At 51.0% G+C, this 23,526-nt stretch overlaps 3 protein-coding genes across 3 annotated transcripts in view; 1 reads left to right on the top strand and 2 right to left on the bottom strand.

Moving 5' to 3' along the window:
• Fstl5 (follistatin-like 5) overlaps positions 1 to 23,526 on the top strand; it is a 59,324-nt gene that overhangs the window by 31,465 nt on the left and 4,333 nt on the right. The window contains exons 2-3 of the mRNA XM_078193949.1: positions 15,955 to 16,050; positions 21,300 to 21,438. Of these exons, the coding sequence (XP_078050075.1) occupies positions 15,955 to 16,050; positions 21,300 to 21,438 (235 nt within the window). The remainder of the gene's footprint in view (positions 1 to 15,954; positions 16,051 to 21,299; positions 21,439 to 23,526) is intronic.
• Positions 3,693 to 4,589, bottom strand: LOC144476799 (hemolymph lipopolysaccharide-binding protein-like). The gene is made up of 2 exons (XM_078194030.1): positions 4,253 to 4,589; positions 3,693 to 4,164 (listed from the first exon to the last, which is right to left on the bottom strand). The coding sequence occupies exons 1-2, from the start codon at positions 4,478 to 4,480 to the stop codon at positions 3,847 to 3,849; spliced, it is 546 nt and encodes a 181-aa protein (XP_078050156.1). The 5' UTR covers positions 4,481 to 4,589; the 3' UTR covers positions 3,693 to 3,846.
• On the bottom strand, positions 5,244 to 6,705 carry LOC144477185 (hemolymph lipopolysaccharide-binding protein-like). The gene is made up of 3 exons (XM_078194676.1): positions 6,277 to 6,705; positions 5,612 to 5,965; positions 5,244 to 5,380 (listed from the first exon to the last, which is right to left on the bottom strand). Exons 1-2 carry the CDS (start codon positions 6,703 to 6,705, stop codon positions 5,669 to 5,671), a joined length of 726 nt encoding a protein of 241 aa, XP_078050802.1. The 3' UTR covers positions 5,244 to 5,380; positions 5,612 to 5,668.

The raw sequence follows: 23,526 nt of genomic DNA, 5'->3' as shown, positions 1-23,526 counted from the left end.
TTCGCGGAAATACAATTAAAAATACTTGGAACGGACTAGCGAGCAGCGAGACGCGGGGAATAGGACGAGATCAACAGGAGAAAATATACCCGAAATAAATTGACGTTTAGTAGAACCTCGGCTCAAACGATCTATTTATTCGATTCGTGGGAGGAAAAAAAAAGGGAGAAGGAGAGTTCGGGAAGCAGGGTAAACTTCTGGAGACCTCCCCTAACAGCTACTCGTAAATTAGCCACTTACGAGCGAGCAGACTTTGCGCTGGCATGCTGATTTTTTGAGTGCAACACACGGAAATTGAATCAGAGTTGAAGCACTTCCTACTCCCCTAACCGAGTTCCGAGAGCTACTGCTTTTGAAAGGACCATGTTAGTTAACAGTATGTTGGATCGGCGAGTGTCGACTGCGATTTCTATATGGCTCGAGCCCCGAGCTCCGGACTTTGAGTGCGCGCCGAGTTCTCGATATAACGCGAACGCGTCGAATTGCTATCGCTTTTAATCGCATAACCAGATGAAGTCATCGTCCCTATTCAAGTTCGTAACTCGGAAAGAGCCGGCGCGGTGTGGCGAGGGAACTTCGAACGGGGATATTGTGACGCACCCGAGAACCACACTCGAACGAGAATACACTTTTCGCGAACGAGAATCGTGTCTGACACTTGTGGGCTTCCAGATGTTGGGACCGAATTATACCGTCGCGTTTTCTGTAATTGCTTGGAAAAGTTTCGTCATGAAATTTTCCACCTAATCTCTTGGTCCATGTACTGGTCGTCCGTCGTCTTCGTTTTATTATTCGTCTCGACACAATTTCTTTCGGAATCTCCTTAAAATCTATCTCCGCTAACATGCTCCTGCCGTTGATGTCGAATAATTTCTTGCGACCTGTAGTAACGTGGAAACAAGGCCCCGTCGCGCGTCACCGTGTTCTACGAGACTCGCGGACGAAGGAACGCTCCGCATCGCAATGACCGTCGCCCGCCCTCGGAAAAATCCGCCCACAACTTTTGTCCTCCACCCTCGTTGTCCCAAACCATTCGCATTCTTGCAGTCGCGGTCGTCGAAGCCGGTACTTTAGCCTTTTCTACCTCGTTACAGTAATCGGCATGCGGATGAAAACGCTCGATCGAACATCTCCCTGTCGACGATCCTGGATCGAAATATTTAAATATATCGATTATTATTATTCCGCGCATTCGTTGGCGAGCATGTTCCAAATAATGCCATTGTTTCATTGCCAAGTACTTCTGTTCTCCAAAAAGGAACGAGAGCACGTTGACCAGCTTTCGGAGGAGGCGAAATGCTCGACGTTCGAATCGAACGGCATCCTTTCGTGTTTCGCCGCGCAAATATCTCGAACAGCCCGGGTAAGAGAATCGGCACGGGTCCGGTTTCGGGGCACGTATCATTTCGCGCGATAGTTCGAATCCGGGGGCGCGAGAAACTTGTTCGGCGAAATAAAAGAATATTTGTAGCCCGTTCCCTCGAGCGCGTGACTCGCCAGCAAATTCGCCGCGATTCGTCGGGCCACGCGATCCGGGGGTGGGGGGAACGGCCGGCCACATTGTTGCGGGCTCTTATCTAAACTCTCCGGTGAAACGGTAAAAGGGTTAATCGAATCGCGAAAGTCCTTCGTTTCCCGGTCGCCGGGTGTTAGCGGCGAAATAGAATTCGGCGACGCTTTTAATTCGACGATTCGCCCGGTCGAAAGTTCCACGGGTGGATCGAAGACGGGGGAGAGATTTCCGGTTTCGAGGGTCTCGTTTCGGGACTCGGTTCGAAATTGCGTTTCGAGCTCGCGCCGAAATTTCACGATCCAGCTCGGAAGTTTGAACGTCTGTTTCTTAAAAGGTCGTCGCGATCATTATCGTTTCGCGCTCGAGGCTGCTTCCACTCCAAGATCGAGAAAGAGACTTCCATCATTCAACGATTTATCGAATCCGAAGAAATTTAATAATGCAAAGTTACTACTCGATCAAGTTCGAAATACAAGCGAGGATAATAAAGAATTGTGCTCCCTCGGGAATTTTCTTGGCAATGGACGATCTCCGTTCGACCTGCGTATGTCGTGACCGTGCTGCGGATCTTCATGGAAATGCCAATTTTAGCGCATTGGCTCGCAAAGATTGAGGAATGCTATTCGCATTCGCGTACGCCGCGAGACTCGAAGCGAATGCGAGCGCGTGAAATCTGCGGCTCGATTATTACGAAGCAGAGATACGGATTCGAGCGATAGTTTTCTTTTTTGTTTTTGAAACGAGAACCACGAAGCAAGAAGAGCGGTCCTTGATCAAATATCTCGGCGAAACATAGAAATCCATGACGAGTCGAGTGGCTGTGGAAAAGGTAATGACTCGGGAGCTCTCCGAGGCCGTCCGTCGCGGACAAAGCGGAAGGAAACGAGTTATTCGAACTTGCGTCACGGCGACTCGGCTCTCGGAATTTATGATAACCAGATGACCGAGCTATCGTCCTAGCGACCCTCTCGCAGCGTTCCGTCTCTCCCACGCGGATCTCGCGCCGACTACCGTCGAACACGAGCACGTCCTGCGTGTCCCTCGAGACTCGAGGCAACATCGAGTTCGCGAAAAAATTCACTCGGGACCTGCCCGTTTTAATAACGCATAACCTGGACAATCTGTTTCCCTTCGCCACGCGATCGTGGCACCAGATCGCGCGTGCCAAGATCGAACGTTATTATAATCTTTCCCTCCTCTCGAGAAACCAAACACTTTCCCGATCAGCGTCGGTGTCATTCGCGGTCACGATCGAACGGTTTTAAAATTCGTCGAGCTTGACCCGGATAGATATCTACCGTACTCTTTCGATGGAACGTTTTAACGACCTTCTCGATCGGCGACCGAGGCATTCGATCACCCAGATAGATACGCGTCTCTTCGCGGGAAGCTAGCGTCGTCTAGCTCGATGCAGAACGTAATCCTAAATTCACCGATAATGCTACTTATTCGATATTCGAGCAACTTTTTTGGCAAGAAATTAGAGAATTCGAGAGCCGAGCTGATTTTACGGTCGAATCCGAGGTACCCGCGGAATACAAATTGAGAGTCCCTGGCCTCGCGGCGAGAACTTGTCGCAGGCGATTGCAAAGTTCCGAACAGTGAAACGTCGTAACTCGTTACTCGTTACTCGATTTTATGCTAGTCTTGTATTATCTCGTCGTTAGGCGATATCGTTTGAGTTTCAAATCTGGTCGGAGGTCGTACCATTGGCCCATAAGAAAGCGAACGACTAGTTTAATTAAACGCGACCGCTATCGATACGTAGCCAACGCTCGATAAGATCCATTGCGACGGTTTGAAAATTCTCGCATCGCGATTTATTGGGATTACTCGATTCTGTCCACGTACGGTGGACGCGGTTCGTCGGTTCTTAATACGCGCGTCATCGAACAGATGCTCGTAAACCGCGACAGAATCAAGGATGTTCCTCCGCATCGCTGGAGCCTTCGAGATCAACCGAGCGTCCCTCGTCCGTCGCAAAACTAGCCGGAGTCGTATCTCGGAGCAGCTTCGCGATAACAACATGTAGCGGCGGCGAGAGATCGAGAGGTCGCGCGAGGCTCGGCCGATTATTAGCGTACAATTGGATTTCCCGAAATTCTATTTCGCTCCGACCGTCGGCTAATCTCGTCAACCCTCCGAGACCTCGAACCCAACTGCGGCGACTTTGAACGCATTCGAACGGAACAAACTCTCGGTCAGCTGATTTTATTTTGCAGAAGATCCGAGTACAACGACGGCAATTCTAATAATCGATAATTATTCGAAACGCTACGCCGACCAGGTCTAACCTGGAATCCGGAGTCATAGGAACCTTCGGCGCTCGCGTTCTACGTGGGTTGATCCGGTTCGGGACAGGTGCCGTTGGTGGCCGCTGTCTTTTCGCAGAAGAAGGGAAGTTTCATGGTGCAAGGAACGTCGTTCAGCCTGCCGTCCCGATACAAACTGCCGCAGTTTTGTTTGCCGCCGTAATTGTCGGGCTGCACGCCCCAGTGGTCGGTCCAAACGTGGAACACGCTGGCGATGGGTTCGTCGAAGATGGTGATCCAATCGTTTTCGTCGAACTGATCGTGTATACCCACGAAGATGGCATCCTGACAATGCGCGCCCACGACATCGGTTTTGTTGTGAAACTTTTCCTTCAACGTCTGAAAACGAGACACGAAAACGTCGGAGCGTTGGTTAAATTTCATTCCTCTTCGAACGAAGAGGTCTGCGAACAGAGTCGGATCTTACGTTGGCTTCTTTCGTGTCATTGATGACAGCCAGATGAGCGCCTTCTTTGATGCAGGCCCTTCGCGCCCCGGGCCAGTCCTGGGCCGCGGTGTGCAGCTTGTAACAACGACCGTCCGACGGGAAGTACTTGTTCAGTATCACCTCCGATCGAACGGACAATGAGTCAAAGGCGATCGATAGTCCAATCACCAGAATAACGCGATTAACGAAGGAATCGCGCGACGACATCTTCGCAGCTACCCTAACTCGGTGAGCCCGACCGAGAGCGTGCGTAACTTGGTCCTTACGGTACCTGGCGGGCGACGATCTCGACGATCTCGACGACACGCCTCGGACTTTGATAGAATCGCTGCATCACATTTCGTCAGCTCCATTTATATGCGAAATCGTTGAATCGTTATGCAAGATGTATGTGCTCCTTCTCCGTCGTGCCGTGCACTTTTTCTAATTTTTCCCGGATTTAACTGACTAGGCGTGTTCCTTGACCGATTAAAATATCGAGACGCGTTATCGTCAGCTTGTTTATAAGAAGCGATTATCCATCTATTTTACGCGCTCGTTTTTTTTCTTGTTCTTTTGGTTATTCTTGGATTATGATGAATTAGCAGCAAGTATAGTTTCACACGGTTTCTTAGGTTATAAGAGCAGCCCTTGTCAGCTTGCAAAACAACGTTTACGCGTCCACTTTTCTTATCGTGTTTTGTTCCGCGACCGCGACGCGTTTCCAATAGAAGCAACATCGAGATCAAGGTTTCCACGATCCATGCTGTAATGGTAACGGAAGAACCAGTCAAAGACGCGAGCATTCTCGATGATGATAATAATAAACACTAGCGACGCATCTGCGCGAGCCTTAATTAGTGAAATAAATTGACCGCGAAGTAAATGGACTCTGGGTGAGGAACAAGCGTGCTCTATCAATCTTTCAAATCGTCTCCTTCTCTTTATTTCGTTGCAACGTACAATCGAGAAAGAGTGAAAAAGGAAAAGGAAGAAAGACAGAAATATGGCATTGCTAGGAGTCGTGGGAATAAAATCGATACGGCCGGCCCGTTCGTTGGTCTCGTTCCTCTGCTCTTGTTCCCGGAGTTGTTTGCACTGCATTAGAGAACCAGCCCCCGTCTCCTCCTGTAAGTAGAAACACCATTAAAGATGCTTCGAAGGCGAACGACGACGAACGGCGAGCACCGAAACGCCGCGAGACGAAAAATAACGAAAAAAGGAACAAAGTCAATTCGGGAACGGACAAATTCTATGAAAATCATCGAATCGCTGTGATTTCTGTTGTCGAGGGGATTTAATAAATGGCAATGTTCATTTTCCCTGCTTTTGTCGCGCTACGCTCCGGACTCATCTTACGGCTGTGGGTTCCGAGCCGACGGACGCGGACGCCTCGACGAAGGATCCTGGCAGCCGTTAGGCAGGGCTGACGAGGGGTATCTCGCAGAAGAAGGGATAGCAGGCCTCGCAGTGTACGTCGTCGAGGGTGCCTTCCCTGAGGAAAGCTCCGCAGTTCTGACTTCCACCCCCGTTGTCCGGCTGGCCGCCCCATCTTTCGCTCCAAGTGCTGAAGCCGGTCCTCGGCAGCGTGTCGCCGAGTATGGTCACCCAGTTGCCCTCCTCGTAGAGGTCGTGTATGCCGACGAAAGCTTCGTCCGGGTACGCTGCACCCTTCACCCATGAACTCGCTCGATTAAATATCCCCGCCAACACCTGCAGCAGAGAGAGAGAGACAGAGACGCGCCCCGTGGCTGTGAAAAAGAAAGGAAGAGAAGGCGAAAGAAGGGAAGGGGACGTCGACCGGGTGACACTATCCGACGCTTTTAATCGAGCCCACCATTAATCGCTCTTTCAACGGGCGGGCCACCGTCGCCGCGCGGCGCCGTTTCGCGAGCGCTAATGGCGTCTGCGATGGTTCAAAGAGCGAAATATAAATCGCTGACACGGTTAATTCGGGCTGGAACAACCCCGTAAAATGAAACGCTGCCGCCGGGAACGCGAGAAAACGAAAGATCGGAACTTACGCCAGCCTCGGCGTTGGAATTTATGATGGCCAGATGACCGCCCTCTTCGTAGCAAGTCCGACGAGCCTCGTTCCACGTGACCGATCTGCTGTGGAATTTGTGCATGCCGATGCCAGGCGTGACCAAGTAGTCGTCGCGCAACGGCAATCGACGCGCGTTCAGGTCGCACGAACAAGACATCCCTTGCACGATCATGTTGTGGTAATGGTGGTGATTGCGAAGCTCGTCGGGCCACGGGTAAGAACCGTGACAGGGCACGGTGAAATTGCAGGCGCTGACATTCTTCGCGTAGGGTACATGCTGCTCGAGGCCCGTGGAATCTTGGCTGTTCGGGACCGTTGTCTCCTGATCGTCCACCAACGGCACCGCGAAAATCACCGGCAAACAGACCAGGATCGCGCAATTAACCACGGAAACGAACGACCACATTTTCTTCGGCTTTCTTTCTCGGCGGCGGCGGCAGCAGAAACTCCGTTCAACCGGCCCTTTGTCTCGCTGTTTCGCTCCGAGATCCCTTTGTCTTCGTTAAAGCCTCGTTTAAACACGGAGCGCAAGTATACTTGGCCGCGATCGAGATCCAGAGAGAACTGAGCCGGGGGACACACCCGAAACGGTCCCTCTTCGAGCCGAAACCCTCCGACGACACCGAACAACGCCGACGACGCAACGGCCGATGATTGGCCGCTTGATTGGACCCCAGAAAATCGTCCGCTTCGTTTTGCTACTAAACCCTCGCTGCTGGCTTTTCCCCCCTCTAGATTCTCCTCTCTTGACGTCGCGTTTACACATTTAACGTTTTTCTCATGATTAGTAATCCCTAACCCTTTCTCAAGATCACGGTCCCCACCATTGGTCCTCGACCGTTCCCTCCGACAACAAAGACCCGAGCCTATCCAACTCGAGTTTCATGGTACAAAGTTGGCTCTTCCCCCCACTCCCCGGTCCTGCTAACGATGAGTAGCGAAGCGACGGCTCCCACCATTTGACCGACGGTCCAAATCTGTTGACCTTGTCACGAATTGGAAACAATAAAATACAGCGAAATAAAACGTTCGGTAATAATTGCACGACGATCGAAACCGTGCATAAAATACAATGGAAGGACGTTGATCGTTTTACGACTCGCTCTAGTCGAATAACCGCTATTGGTATCCGATCGTATTATATTTTTTCAACGACGCACCTTCGTCGAGTTATTGGGAAAGTAGGCGGGCAGTGGGTGAAATCCGAGGCGCGAATAAAATATCTGTTCCACGGAAACTCCCGCGTTATTTTCCCAATTAATGGGAAAATGGTAATCTGTTCGCTTCCTTGATCGATGCCCGGTTTAGAAAAAAAAGAAACGGTCGTTCATGTTCACGTTCACGTTCACGTTCACGGTATATTATCCGAGCAACGAGGCGTCGCATTCTGTTCAAAAAGCGAATCGGCGGTAGCCAATATTTCTCATCCGACGCGTCCACGCGATTTCTTCCGGAAGAAAGTCCTTGTTTCTTTCTTGTTAGCGTGCTTGAATGTTGGGAGTAGCAATTCCAAGTCAGGATATAATAACTGCGCATTCCGTCTTCCGGCCGATGGGAAAAATTGAATCATTTTGGCAAGTGGAAGATTAACGAAGCGAACGCCGCGTTATTCGCGCACCCCGCGACCAAGATACGAGCTGCGGTTTCGACCAGATGCGGTCTGCCGTCGACAATGGCTTTCGATGCGGTAGATTAAATCGAACATTGCGATATCTCTACTGCCGACTCGTCTAATTAATCGCAGTTCCTCCGAGCAAAATGGGTTCACGGTCGTTGCCGATCCATATCTGAACGACTTTGGTCCATCGAGAACCGTACTCGTTGCTATCTTTATATTCGCCGCGAACCGGGCGAGAGTCCGGTCATTGGACAGAGCGTGGACCGAGGGTCGAAGGGAACGACAATGTGCGCGGGGGTGAATCGTCCGCGCTCGTCATCCGGTCGCCGGGCTCTGCTCGGTTCGGCGCTGGGCGCGGCGAGGCGTAACGAGGCAGAGGTGGCAAAGTAAATTACGATACGTCCCGTGTAATTATCGTCTTCGCGGGGGACGCACGCCGGCCATTAAGGGCGCCGTTTAAATTGTGTTACTTTCTAACGAGCCATTGGGTGACGGCAGAACTCGCAATTACCGTAATTGAAGTTGGCGCGCGCGACAAGCCGGCGATCGGCTTGTACAACAAAACGGAAGAAGCCGAAAGCGTGTTGCACCGTAATGCGTCTACGCGCGCGCACACGCGTCGATAGTCTGTCCCGGACGGTTCCGGAAAATTTCAATTTGTTCAGACGACAGCTGTTGCTCTCGAGCGTCGCTCGTTAACATAGCCATCGTTCTAGAATTTCCCTCCGCCGTTCAAGGATCACTGGAATTTCCTCCGCTCTACGGCGACTCCCATCGTTGTTTCGACTTTCGACCGCGTTTGTTGCCGAAGATGGGTCAAGCATCGGTCGAACTTGCAATTACACTAATTGCGACGGCCATTCTTTCGCAGATACGAATTTAGCCCATCCACCCGACCGGCGGGATCGTGATCCTACTTTTTCAGGCGATCCTACTGAGGATAATAGAAATATCTAGATTGCACGTCCGACACGAGTCGACCAACTTTGTTAGCCAAACAACGGGAATATTGATTTTAAATTTCGGAGAAGGCGCAGGAGCGAGCGCGCGTCGGTGTATTATTAAACGCGCGGTCGCGAAAAAGAATTTTCTAGGACGGCTGCGGAGATACCGTTTCTCTCCGTATGTATATCTTTTCGCCGTTGCGTGCTCGTTCTGCCTGCGGGAAACTATCGAGAGAGAGAGCACGGTCGATGCTCGATAGGTGTACGGATGAGACAGGGCGGAGGGAGGCCATTTTCTAATCGCCTTATCGCAAAGGCGATGCGTCAAGTGGCCCGACCCCCGCGCGTGACCCGTTTACCACGCGCAAACATCACGCACGGAAAATGAAAGCGGCGTCGGGTTGGTGTCGGTACACGAGGGATGCATTAATTAAAAAGCGCCGGCCGTCTGTCTTTGCCTTTGAGTCGGACGGGTTTATTCGCAGGCCTCGCGCGTCTGCCTCGGCTGAATTTCGTCGGGAATTTTCCTTTGGCCGATGGAACGCCACCGAAACCTGCAATTTTTACAAAAATATAGCGCCGCGCCGCTCCGTGCTGCAGACCTTTTCTCCGAGCTTAATTCATCGTCGGAATGTCGCGCAAACACCGAAAATTCGAATCCGTCCTGGCGCTTCTCCTGGCAAACACCGCTGTCGAAATCCTTTCAGACATCGACGTCGGTGCACGCGATCGCGTCGATATCGAAAATGATTTTATAGAGTTTTCGAGAACGTTGCCGTGGCAGTCACGGTGATCGACTGAACGTCGACGATATCATTTAATTCCGCAAATCGGTAACTCGTTGAGCGTCCTAGTAGAAGCCTGTGCAAGCTGTGGAAATCGCGTGGAAACCGTGTGCAGGTTGGGCAAGAGTCGATCGATCGATCGGCAGTTCTTATTCTTTAAAATGGCTTCTGCTCTTCCGCGGGGGCGGAGGTAATAAGAAGCAGCCACGAGGAGGATCAGGAACAAGATTTAAAGCGAGCGAATCGTTGCCGTATAAAATGGTATCCGAATATACTGCCGGGACCGTGGTCGATGCGACGCGGCAAGCCGAGCTCCAATAACAATATACTTCCGGCTTTATCAACGCTATTTGTCTTCCAATTGAAAAGTCCGAATGAATTCAGAAAGGGCGGGCACCCTTAAGTCGAGAGGAGACCCGAACGACCGAGCGAACGATCTCTGACGCGAGCCCCTACGGGGCAAACCCTTCCTTCGCGTAACCCTCCCTTCTTTTCTTTCTTCATCACCCGACTCCTATCTACCGTCGCGATTTACGAGCCCGAACAGCGACGCTCCGCACAGTATCGTTCCTCGGATTTATCTATCGCACAGATCTCACTACAGCGATCATCGGCTAGCACAATTAATCGGCGACTAGATTCACTATAACTTTGGCTCAGGAGGGACTATTTTAATGAAACTTAGCTTAAATTAAAGCTGAAAGTGTCTACTTTAAGACCTAGTAATTTATATTGCATCAAAATGGCCGTGCTGTTCGGGAAAGGTTAAAAAATCCAAAATGTCAGATTTTCGGCCAGATAATGACCTCAGGCGGGCGGCTAAATTTACTGTAACTTTGACTCAGTTGCGACTATTTCAATGAAACTTAGCTTAAATTAAAGCTGAAAGTGTCTACTTTAAGACCTAGTAATTTATATTGCGTCAAAATGGCCGTGCTGTTCAGGAAAAATAAAAAAATCCAATATGTGAGATTTTCGGGCCGATAATGACCCCGGGTGGCCAACTAGATTTACTGTAACTTTGGCTCAGGTACGACTATTTTAATGAAACCTAGCTTAAATTAAAGCTGAAGTTGCCTACTTTAAGACCTAGTAATTTATATTGCGTCAAAATGGCCGTACTGTTCGAGAAAAGTTTAAAAAAATGCCAAAATGTCAGATTTTCGGGCGGGCGACTAGATTTGCTGTAACTTTGGCTCAGGTGGGACTATTTTAATGAAACCTAGCTTAAATTAAAGCTGAAAGTGTCTACTTTTGAACGTGGTAATATTTATATTTCCGGTGTACCGGTTTGTATTCGGGAAGTGATTATTACTTGAAATTGAGAATTGCTCGCGACGCTAGTTGATAAATCATTGCTTTGAAATTCCAGGTTGAAATCCGATGTACGAATCTTGCGAGTTACGAAGCGTCGCGTTAAGGGGAGTGGCAACGATCTCTCGGGGAGAAATTCGACGTTGTTTCTTGTTAAAGACGAGTCCTATGCGGTGGTGGTAGACGCGAGTAGAGAATGGAACTGTTCCCGATGATTTCCAGAGCGTCCCATAATTTGCTCCACCGCACCGGGCCAGAGCCGAATCCTTCTCGCTTCTGCCGGGATCTTAGCTCGAGCTCGAATCCCCATTCTCGGACGCTTAAGCGAGTCCCTTACGGTCCATTTAGCATTCTGATTTCCGGCAAGTTTTACGAGGCCACCCCATCCGCGGGGAAATTGAAACGCGATTGAAAAAGTTGGTCGCGACGCGATTCCCAAGCAATTTCTTCGCTCGTGGTTCTGCTCGTCGTTTCGGCCTTTCTAATTGAACCGTCCGCGCGGGCGCCACGCGTCGCCACTGTTTCCGACGCAAAGGAAACCAAAAGCCCCGGCGAGACCAGCTACGCAAACTGCGACGCGAACGTTCGTTGTCAATTGTCAGTTGGCATCGTCGGTCGCGTCGTTTCCGTCGCGGACGCAATTCTCTAATTAGACAACCCTTGGCTTTGACGTCGTTCGTAAACAACAGCTGACGGAACTTCTTTTTATGCATCCGAACTGTCAGGCCAACTCGTTGGCCCAAATAAGCCGGCGGACAATGGAGCACCTTCGTCGAAACGCGTATTCCTAATTTTTTCAGCAGCGACCCTCTTCCGAGACCAGAGGATTTTTGATCGAGCTGCGCGAACCAAAGTCTATTATTTTAATATACCGAATTAATAATCGTTTCTGCGCTGTATTTTCTGCGCGTGCAGAAACGAAGCTGCGAAACGACAGAGACGAGAGAGAGGGAGAGAGAGAGAGAGAGAGAGAAAGAGGGGAGTGGGAGGGTGGTAGAAATAGAGAAACGCGGAGAGAGATCCGGGTTCATGGAACAGTGACTCGATTTTCCGATCTTCCCTCCCTAATATTAGAGAGATAATTGAAGCGGAGTAACGGAGCAGTCGGGGACTTTTTGTAGAGCTCGACGTCGCAATTAGTGTTGGCCTTCTGACGTTTCAGTCGTCCGTCAAATTACAGGGTGAAGGAATCCGACAGGCCGATGGAGACGGAAACTGGGTTAGGTCCGATTCGCGCAACCGTGTTTCAATCCGGTGATCGGCGACGATCATTTATTCAATGGTCGGTAAAACATTCCAGACTCGCGAACAATTCGATCGAATCCACAGACACGTTTTCGGTTCCGTTTCCATAAACTATTTCGGGCCGGCTCCGAAGAACTCCCGGCATGCCGCGCATCCGAACCGAATTTCCAACGCGGCCGAATCATTGTTAATTAAACGCGATCGCAACGTGCCGCGACTCGCGTTCGCGCGTCGATTCCCTTCGCTCAGAGATAAACTCGGAGGATTGCGGTAATTTTCTAAACGTTTCATTCGCTCTGCAACGCGTTCCGCAGATTCGACGCGACGGAGATTACAAGGCGAGTCAAAATAATTCCGCGTCGACGACGAGAGAACTGGTTCGTCGCGTTTCGAAACGCATCGATCCGCCTTAATAAGAGGTGCCGTCAAACAATCGTCTCGATAAGCTGGTGACAAGGAGCGACGATGTGCTCCGTCGAAGCGATTCCGATGACCGGAAATTCGAGACTCGAGATTCGGAGCCCGCATCGTCCCATTATCTCCGCAGTCCGCGCCGCACGCAATAAACCATTCCCAACCTCCGGACGTTTCCTCTACCAAATACATCCGTCTCTTGGAAAAATATCAGCCGTTCTCGCGCTCTGCTACCGTTCTCTGTTCCCGTCCCTCCTCGACTAGTCGCCGAGTGCTTCGTCTTGCGGAGCGTGGCGTCCATCGAGCACCGCGGGAGAAGAAAAGCGATTCTCGCGGCTGTGGTCTCGGGACCGAATGCTGTTCGGCGAACAGTTTGCTCGACCTCCTGCTCCATTTTCAAACGAAACAACGAAAAGCGATCGAACAGTCGTTCCGATTCCACGGCGAATCGAAGAAACCTTTGACCGAATATTTGGAGATGTGTGCTAGCCGAATCGCACGGAAGCGACAGGAATGAACGGCGACGCGAGGCCCAATACGACTCCATTTCTGAGCAGAACGTTCTCTTTCGCAGAGTGCCGGAACGTTAATGAGAATCACTGCGCATTCCCCGGTGAAAAGCTGGAATAAAAGTGGAATAACAGGAACGCTCGCGGGCACGACGCGTCGCCCCGACTCGTTTGGGCCAGGCTACCTGTGCGGTATTTATGCCAGAGAGGCGACTAGACTTAGGCGGACAAAGCGGTCCACCGGAAAATGAATCTGCCTCGCCGAGTGTCCGCGGACGGAAATTATATGGAAATTCGACGGTAATAATTAGACTGCGGATTTCGTGCTGTTGGGAAAGAATACGGGACTCGGCGGGGTTTCCGGTTAATCGAGACAACGGATTTCCGGGACGCGCCGCGGCGGTTCGTAAAAATGTATTCATGAAAGTTTCAACTCGGCGTAAACGTTCGCGGGCGCATTTCGAATTCAGCAGGTTCGGTTGTTACCGCGCGAGACACGCGCTTTAAAAATGTATCCATACGTCGCTTGTCAGCCGGATAGAATATAGAACGTTCCCGTTTTGTATTTTAAGTTGGCCGCGCTCGCGCGCGCGCGCCGAGTTGGCCAGCGTTGTAAAAATAGAATGAGCGGAGAAATGAGCTTTTAATGTTCGAAACGGCTCGTGCCGCGCTAACTTTGTAAGCACTCGCGCGCGAGCTTTTTGCCAGCTATCTGCACGCGGCAGCATCTGTCCCCTCTCTCTCTCTCTTCTGCTCCTGCTCGACGATGTATTCATGGCGCTCCGTGAAATCTGGCTGCGACTTCGAGTACCGAGTAATTCACCGAATAGTTTCCCTCGCTCCGCTACCTTTATGGATCATGCGTCTGCGGGTCCTTCGCGAAGCGCGAAGAAGAGGGTTGCGAACTTCGAATACCGTTCTTACCGAGCCAAAGTACTCGGGAACAGGGAAACGTTAATGAATCCACGCCCAAAGGACTCCGACAAAGCTCTTCCCGTCTTCGCCTTTGGAACGTGGATACCGCGTCAAGATCGTAGAAGATCGTGGGCCAGTTTTATTAAAAGACGGAGAGAAACCGAAGCCGAGTCGCATTCGAATAAAATCGAACGGTTCCCGAGCGTGGAATTCCTATCGCAGACTCGGTTTGTTGCGCGAACAATTTTGTTTCCTCTATGTAGAACGCCAACAGGATATTAGCAGCGAGAGCGAGCAAAGCTCCTGGAGCCGAGCAATATTTTCTAGGGCGCCCCAATATGTCGCTGATCGATACGAGACGGTTTAGGCGGGACACGCTCCTGAAACTCGAGATTTTGTCGATCGCGATGCCAGCTAATCCACGGAAAGCGATATCATTAATTTGGAATCGCTGCCGATCGGAAAACCAGCCTCGAGTCGAATCTTTCAAAGGAAATTTCAAATTTCTTCCTGGAGGACTTATATCGCGATAATGATATCGCGCGCCTCGTCGTTCTCTTGTATACGAAACGGTAACTTACACCTTGATGTTCGCGAGATATTCTCCGCGCGGTTGTCGCTCTTAATACATTGCTCGATTCGTTGCATTCGGCGAAGCGTCGCTTTGCCCGCGAGACAAACGTGCTAAAAACTCGGAGCGGAATCGACGCTCGCGAGACGTTTACAGTTTCTGAATAAAACATAAGTGTGTCCCGGCAAATATACAAGCTACGCTAAAATGCACGGAGCGATCGCGAGAGGGGCGCGCAAGAGAATCTATATTTCGAAATAAAGTGGAGCGGCGCTCTTTCCCCCCTAGAATCTGGAAATTTCGTCGAAGCTGTTGGCGCGGCGTATCCTGTTCCCGTGACAATCTCCGAACGATTTCGTTAAAAATAGGTCGAGCGAAAGGCGGACGCTCCGATAAGTAACGGCGAAATGAAAGATACGCGCTTGTTCGCGAGAGATTCGAGCGTCGCGATTTCGTCGAATTTCCCATGCATTTATGCACCGTCCCGATAATACTTGTTTCCTGCCGAAGGTATTTACGGGCTGAAGCAATTAACGGCAAATTGACTCCGTCGTCGTCGCACTCTCGGCTGCAGAAAGCGAACGGATTGTTAACGGCCTGATATCGTATGCATCGCGCGAGCCCGTTGCGTAGCCGGCCAGCGAGAAACGGAAGAGGAGAGAAGAAATGCTCGAGAAACGGTCCGAACGTCTCGAGAAAAATCAATTTCGAAAATTCGTTCCGCAGCCGCGCGCTGAATAAACGATGCGCCCCGATTCCATGGATTTTGGCATACGTTCGTGTTTGTAGTTCTAATTTACGCCCGCCCCGTCCTGGCCCGTTCGCGGACGACCAAACGCGCCTCGAAAAGATAAGGATTTCCGAGAGCGAGCAACGCCACGTTTTATCAACGCGACGCGCGGATTTGTCATCGAACGAGAGCTCGCCTAGTCGCGTGCAAAGTTGTCACTCTTTTTTTCCGATTCGAAATTCTCTCTTCCTCCTCGCTCCATCGAAACAGCTCGAAATGGCGGAACTATGAAATTGTAAAATATTAACCGGCCCCCGAGTGCCGCAAAACAGCCTGCGGATCGACTGTTTCAATATTCCCGCGACGTATAAATATCAAGCAATTTTGTCGGTTCCATTTCGTCCCTATGCTCGTCCCGCTCCCTTTTCCGGACAACGCTGGCTGGCGATAAATCACGCGCGCGGATCACTTAAACGCGCTTTTATCCGCTTTTGTCGGAGGAGGACAAAAAATGCGAGGGTTTTCGCGCGAGCTGCGATCCGCGACTGTAATTGAAATCGATCGATCGCGACGCGACGTTTCTATTAACCCCCGACGCTGTTTGTTTCAGATGAGACGCGGAACCCAGCTCGGGACTTTCCGGCTGGTGCTGCCGGTGCTGGCGTCGATCGCCGCGACCTGCATCCTGCCGGTCGCCGGCCACAAGGTGAGTAGCCTTCATCGAGTAGATTTCATCGCGCACCCAACAACGTATCTGTCCGCAAGATCGCGGAACTTGCGGGAACGCGATCGCATCGATCCAGGCACGGAAACGTTCCTGAAATAGCGAGGAACGTCGAGCAAAACGAGACCACTGAAAACGATGGAAATTCGGCAAAATCTATTATATAAAAATAAGTCGGGTTTTCCTTCCTGACGCTATAACTCCAGAACGCACGAACCGATTTCCACGGTTTTGCATTCGTTGGAAAGGTCTCGGGCTCCGTGAGGTTTATAGCAACCAAAATTCTGGAAAAATTTCAACAGAAAAGCAGGAAAACAGGGAAAATCATTTTTCACATACAGCGCCATCTCTGATACATAGCATGTACTACAAACCAATATGGTTTGTAAAACAAAAAAAATAACTTTTCTTCATCTTTTAATCCCCAAACGAAATGTTACAAAAAACGAATCCATCTGGTGGCGAAACGGAGTTCGCCAGGTTTGCTAGTAATTTATAATAACGAATTTATGCGCGTCTATCCTATGCGCTCGTCGCCTACCTGGCCACGCGTCTGAAACTCAAACATAACCTGCCACGGAAACGCGCAATATTTCTGTAGACAGATTTATGGATCAACCAGGTGCACCGCATGAAATCCGTTTCCCTCGCGCATTGTCGGACCTTTTTGCTCCTCGTAAAGCACCGAGCTATCGACGCCCGGCCGTGGAAGAACGTCGACGGAAAGACGGGGGAGACGATGGCAAGAAACTGCGAGAGCGTGAAGCAGGGCTTTGTTTCAAGAAACTCGAGAATCCCGAAAAACTGACGATAAACAAAGTCTTACCGTCCCGGAGAGAAACCATGGACCGGGGATCGCGATAAGAACCGTAATACATCTCGCGTAAAGCTCGATCTTTTTATTTAAGTGACACGCCGGGGACCGAGGACGATCGTCGGCGTTCGACGGATCGCAACTTTTCGCTTTTATCGCTCGACAAAGTCTTTTTTCGCAACGTTGCGGCACGCGCTACGATCTCTACGCTAAATCTGCCGCGTCCCTCGTCATTTCCCATCTTTTTCTTCACGTTGTTCAACTCGCGGAGATTTTTTCGCAGTTGGAGAAAAGAAATCTAAACGCGTCATTCGAGGTGGTAAACGCGCGGTTAAAATGTTTGCGGGTTAGCGATAGTGTAGGGGCACCTGTCGACCCGATCGTTGGACGTTGGATGGATAACGCTCGACGCTCAACGCCACGAAATTAAACGCGTTCGATCATTTTTCAATTATTCGTGCGTCCGACATAATCTGTACGGGATCGCAATGTTTGCAGAGGAAGGATGATCAAGAGGGATGCTTGACCGGTCCGCGAACCACTTAACCAGGTGAAAACGATACGATCGATCCGCTTCGGCGAGCCCAGCGACGTTTTTCTCGGCGCGGTTTTCATTTCGGGAACGGATCCATGAATAAAATCCGCCTCGACGTTCCATTAGCCCCCGCGGAGCGATAAGCAACGAGGCGCGGCGCATCAGAAATGTACATTACACGGCCGCTGCTCCGATCGCATGGCCGACACAATGGGAGCTTCACAAAGGACATCGGAAGAATTGTCGTGGACGTTGTCGGGAGCATCCCCGTAACTCGCTCGGCAAACCATCTCCCTCTCCTCCTACGAGCAAGAAACGGCGCAACCGGTTCCTTCGAATGGATTACAGCGGCACGGTGTGACCCACTTGCCGCTCCGCTAATAATCGATCAAACTCAAATACGATTTGCTAAAATGGCGTACATTTTCTATTAGCCGACGTTATTCGGAACGTGACCCAGAAGCCCGAATAAACGCCGCATGCACGATACCGCCGCACGTAAGAATTATGCCGCGAGCTGAAAGGTTTTCAACCTCTCGACGCGACGCGACGCCGATTTCCCGACCATATTTACTCGACGGCGGCGACTCGGTACGTTACCTTGCCGATTTATAGTAATACCCAGAGCGCAGTTGTTTCAACAAAATTCCGATATGCGCGCTTACCTTGCAAAACTTTCGTCAACGTTGCCCACACGGATGGATACGTTCGATTATGCCGGCGCGAACATTAATCCGAGCAAAAAGAAATCGAGTCGATAACAGAGACACCGAACGCGCGCGGCAGCGTTAAATGAAGCGAATCGAACGGTGACCGGAGATAGGGCACAATGGCGTCGAGCGCGCTCGCCGAGCTCGGTTTTATATTTTACATGTGGCTCGTTCGATCGTGCATTTTCCAATAAGCACCAATTTAGATTCAACCCTTGGCGACAGAGCGCGAACCAGGCCTTTGGTCGATCACCGGCGCGCAACACTGTCAACCGGAGATCGAACTCGAATTCTCGCAGCATCGTTTCCGTAAAAAAGAATTGGAATTTACCGTCGGAGGAGAATCTTGGTGCGAAACTGTTCTTGGAATCGGCGAGAGCTGGAAGAGAAGGAAACTGGCGCGCGGCGACACAGCTGGGAGAGCTGGGCAATCCCGGAATCAGCGAGACGTGGAAAATCAGTGACGAGTGGTGATCCGATGCTCCGTGATCGTTGCTCGAGTGCGTATGCCAGCCATTCCGCTAATGTTGACCGGAAGTGTTTGTTCCGATGCATGTGGCAGCGCTACGCCGTGCTACGCCGAGCTACGCCGTGCTACGCCGGGCTACGCCGGGCGCCACTTGTGCCGTGGATCGTGTAACGCTGCGTGTGGTCCAACATAATTGTTGGCGTGCCAGCATTTGCCGAGCACATAGGTGGCTGTGGATCGGTGCCGGTATTTGTCCTCCGTTGCAGCACTCTCCGTCACCCCATATACCCATCCCCATATACCCATCCCCGTGGATCGTTGGATGCGAGGATAATTCGCCGCGGCCCGAAGCGGATTTGATTGCTCGACGTCCATGATAAATGTAAATGCAAACAACCCTCGACAACGTAACTCGAGCGCGTGGCGGGCCAAACTAATCTCCATACGAGCGCTTGCTCTTCCAATCTCGATCCGAGGATCTTGCGGAAACTTTCCAATGGAAGCGCCGAGCTGCCCGTCCTCGTCGTGTCTACGGTACTCGCGCGACAGCGAAAGACACGGGAGCAAAGAGCGATATCTATTTGGTTGGGAAAGAAATTGAGGTTCCTACAGCAAAAAAAAAATAGAGTTGCAATTTTCTGAACCGTTGCTGCGATTTTCGCAACGAACAAATTCGAAATTCGCGGCGACCGACCGCGCGAATTCGTTCGTTTGCGAGCCACCTAATTGCATGCACCTCCCCTCGCGGTGTGCAAACATTTTCTAACGACGCGATGGCACGGTTGCAATAAGTGAAAGGCTCTGTATTTTGTGGCCATGTTGCATAAACGCGTTAACAACGTCGATTAAGTTTCCACGGCTAAACACTTTCAACACGCGCGTTCGCGTATATTATATTTCAATTACAATGTCTCCGCTTGCGTCAAAGCTTGTTTGATTTTCGAACCGCATATTTCGGTCCACGGCTTTGTCCGCACGGTCGGCTGCGGCGCGGCGCGAATTTGCGGCCGGGAAAAATAAACTCGCGATTTCATTCGAGGCAAGAACGCGTTTACGCGGCCGCACACCGACGTATGTACATACTCTGTAGCCGCGCGCGTCCGATACAATTACCGTCGTTACGGCGATTTCGTTGGTTCCTCGACTTGCCGTAACGCCGCGCGTTATTTTACATTATCGACTCGATGACGGAATCGAACTCGGCATCGAAATTTTACAGCAGAAACCAATGGTATTATATATATTATATACCAATGGTCTCGAGATTAGGCAGCTTTCAGAATACACCTTGATAAGCGAGAGCGAGGTTTAGAATCGCATTGCCATTCGCACCGCGTCGGTCCACCGGCTTGTAAAAACCGGACACTGCCTATGCAGTATTTCGCGTGTGCGCTGCGACGGGACAGAGGAACGGTGATGAGCCAATGAAAGGGGAACAAGAGGGAATCGAGCCACTAGTCGTGTGCTAGTGTGCTGCAACAATGGTAGAATCGCGTCTGCTGCTCCCTGTAATCGCATCTCGGCGTGCTGCTCCCGTCCCCCAAGCGGTGCGCAATTATGGGAGGGGAATTGCGAATTTGCTTCCGCGCATACGTAATCTTGGAGCCATATTTTCGCGCGTGCGACCGAAATTTGCAATTCCGTTTTACTTATATTAATATCGTGCGAATTGCATCTCTATCATGGTTCCGTTTAATCGCGTTCGAAAAAATCGAAGCGACGTCGCAAAACGCCGCCAATGTTCGTAAATCCCTCGTCGACCTCCGGTCGTTCATGGTCCCATTCCGCGATCTTTGTTCGTCTCGAGCGGCGTCGACCGAGGTCCAATCCCCTCGATCTTCCGAGAGCCGCGGCGGCGGCGGCCGAATGAATAATTCGGCCAACTTCCAAACAGCTGTACTCGTTCCGAAAGTAATTGAAAGCACTCGTTCCGCGAATGAACTATTCCGGAGGACGCTAATGGAGATACGGAGCTCTCGCGGCGCGTCGTCGTAAATCTGCCGGTGAAATAACACGGCTCGCGAGAACGAATGGCTCCTGAAACTACTCGCGTTTCCCGATGTCCCTCCGATATTTCAGCTTCGTATATTAACCCCCTAAACTTCCGAGCATCGGCGACCGATTTCCGTGTTTTCCTTTACTCCCCGACGACACCGTCCCCGTATCCCACCCTATCGCATTCCACCCTCTGAAAAATCGAATGGACAGGAACCGGACGCGCCGGAGCCCGTTTCTTAACCTCCCTTAATATCGATAGCTTGTCATCCCGCGACGGAAACGTCGGGAAACGGGATGGCTGCCGTGCCCGAACAACGACGAAATCTCGGCAGAATTTTTTCTAATTAAATTCTCTCGCGCCCGCCTTTTCGAACAAGTTTTATTAAGACTCGAGCGCGGAAGCAATCGCCTTCGAATTTTCTGCCTTCGTGGTCGGATAAACCCTCGAGAGACTGTGTACATCGTGCGCAACGAGGAGAGACCCCGTTCCGATTTTCGTGAACGATGCACTTTTTTTCAAGCGCGATCGTGCTTAATCGTGTCCTCCATCGATTCTCTCGACGCCTCCTTTCCACTTTTCTCGCTCGTCCCACCTTGAACCGCCACCGCGTCCTAAACCGCGGTCTCTCTCTCTGTCTCTCGACCCCCTCGGTTTAACCCAGTTTCCTCCGCAGTTCTTACGTATGCATTTTTCATTCCTTTCAGCACTCGAGACGGCATCGAGACTTCACCGTGGCCGAAAGCTACGATGCGTCATCGTCCAAGAGCGACAGACCCCCGATGACGATATCGCCGCCGGCGATCGATCGATCCCCGCTTCCGGAGGAGTCATTCTCGCCTGAAAGTAAGTCACGATTAAATCTGCTGCGGAAACCCCGGCATGGAATTCGCGGATAAAGGCGTCCTTTGTGATTCCAGCGTCGAGGAAAGATTAATCGAAACACAGCGGTGTTGGGAGAGGACTCGGGCGACCTCGCCGGAGATCTCGGTCCGCGATAATTCCACGATAAAAACCGAATTAATCCGCGGGCCGACGGGTAGCGGAACGAGCCAAAGTTCAGGCAACGTTCCCTCCTCGGATCCGTCGAGCCAATTTCTGACGAACGGTTCAATTTTTTCTTTTTTTTTACATCCGGTCGAGGCAATCCCGTAGATTCGAAAGGAAACCCGCGCCGGTGCAACAATCGATGGAAAACTCGACCGTCGAGTTTTTCGAACGGGCCCGTACGCGTGTCCGAGCATTAATTGGTAGAACGCGCCCGGCGGAAGCTTACGAAAGACCCGCTGTTTACAAAAAACTAGTCAAACAGAAATGTGCAAACCGCGCAAACGCGCGCGCGGCATTAGAGAATGTTTGCGGATTCATTTGGCCGTACATATCTCTGCGAAAGTTGGTAGATTTTCGTCGTGTCGCGTTCGATGGGTTTCGACAGGCGACGGAGCCGTTTCGCGGAACATTGGAAAATACGATCACGGTGGGTCCACGAGAGATTCTTTTCGTCTCGTAAAAGGAGGACGCGTTTAAAAACAGGATCGTTATGCTTCCTACGGATCGTGCGGCGGCAAACGTAAAGAAAAGACCTGCTCGGACATTGCGAGGAAGAAATGGCCGTGGCCGAAGCAACGTGCCGCGAGCGGACTCAAAATTGAAAGGGAACAAACGCGTCGGCACGCCGGAAAAAATTAATGAACGCGTTTGGCCCGGCCTTGCGAGGATTCGAGTCTCACCTGAAAAAACCCACCCCCGGCGCGAACTCTTTCTCGAGTCCTTTTGCAGCCGCCTCTTCCTTTCCTTCCTTCGCTTCGATATTTCGTAATCGAGGGAGAATTATCGCAATCTCGGGCATGGTTGGAACAGGCGTTGGGAGATAATTTCGAGCATAGTTTCCCTCCGACTAGAACTCGAATAATCGCATCGATGGCAAACGCCGCGTCTTCAGTCGCGTCTCGACGAATATTCCCGGAGGGGAAGCGAAACTATTCAAAAGTATCGGGGGCAAGGCGCGCACCGCCACGCTGATGATCGATGCGGCGGAAACCTTCGGTGGCCGTTTCCGGTCCCTCTTCAGACCAAATGATACGCGGCGAGGATGCCGTACAGCATCAGCCCGAAGATTAATAATATCGCGACTATGTAAAATGTTGCGCACATCGTAGTTGAAGTTGGCCAGATAAAGCTTAATTGGTTCCTTCGACTCTGCAACTTCCGGCTCGGAGAGCGAACGCTGCCAATATCGTGTCGCTCGACTCATTCTCCCTGGAATCGTTTACTTACATATTTATTTATTGAACGGATCCGGGCGAATCTCGGGACTCGATTATTAAATAATTGTCAAACTGGAATACGATCGTCGACGATAAGCCGTTTCCTGGCACATGCAACCCACGCACACGGCTACATGCGTACATGTTTATCGTTGAACTGCAGAGGCGAAACATGGCCGAGAGAGTATCGAATGAAATGTAATCGATGCAACGTCGCGTCGTTTGTAATCGTAGGTTGCAATCGGCACGGCGGCGACGCGGAATTATCAGAAAATAATCGAGCCCCTACGGTCGACGGATCTGTAACGTTTCATTCTCGTCACCGGTATAATTAGCCGCCGCTTTGTTACGAATTTTACCAGAGGATAATAATGGACGGCAACTAACGTCGATCGCAGCTGCTCGCATTAATTCACGGCGATCGACGATCGATTAAAACGTTTTATCTCGCTCTCTTGTTTCTCTTTCCCTCCTTCTCTCTGTAATGCGTCGCACCGGACGCGACCAATCCGAGCCAGTCAATTTTTTAGCGACCATTCTCTATACGATGCAACGAAATGTTGCGCGTCGTTCCTTTTCGAAGAATTCCTCTCGATCGTCTCGTCGAGTATCGACGACGCAAACGATCGTACGGGGCTCCTGCCGCGTTGCAGACTTTACCGTACTG

The sequence above is a fragment of the Augochlora pura genome, chromosome 11, assembly GCF_028453695.1.
Source record: "Augochlora pura isolate Apur16 chromosome 11, APUR_v2.2.1, whole genome shotgun sequence".
Classification (NCBI taxonomy): domain Eukaryota; kingdom Metazoa; phylum Arthropoda; class Insecta; order Hymenoptera; family Halictidae; genus Augochlora; species Augochlora pura.
This window is presented reverse-complemented; position numbering and strand designations above follow the sequence as displayed.

Coding starts and splice junctions, on each gene's coding strand:
- LOC144476799 (XM_078194030.1), bottom strand. CDS start 4,480: ATGTCGTCGCGCGATTCCTTCGTTAATCGCGTTATTCTGGTGATTGGA. Junction 4,165..4,252: donor ATGACACGAAAGAAGCCAAC/GTAAGATCCGAC, acceptor TCTCGTTTTCAG/ACGTTGAAGGAAAAGTTTCA.
- LOC144477185 (XM_078194676.1), bottom strand. CDS start 6,705: ATGTGGTCGTTCGTTTCCGTGGTTAATTGCGCGATCCTGGTCTGTTTG. Junction 5,966..6,276: donor ATTCCAACGCCGAGGCTGGC/GTAAGTTCCGAT, acceptor TCTCTGCTGCAG/GTGTTGGCGGGGATATTTAA.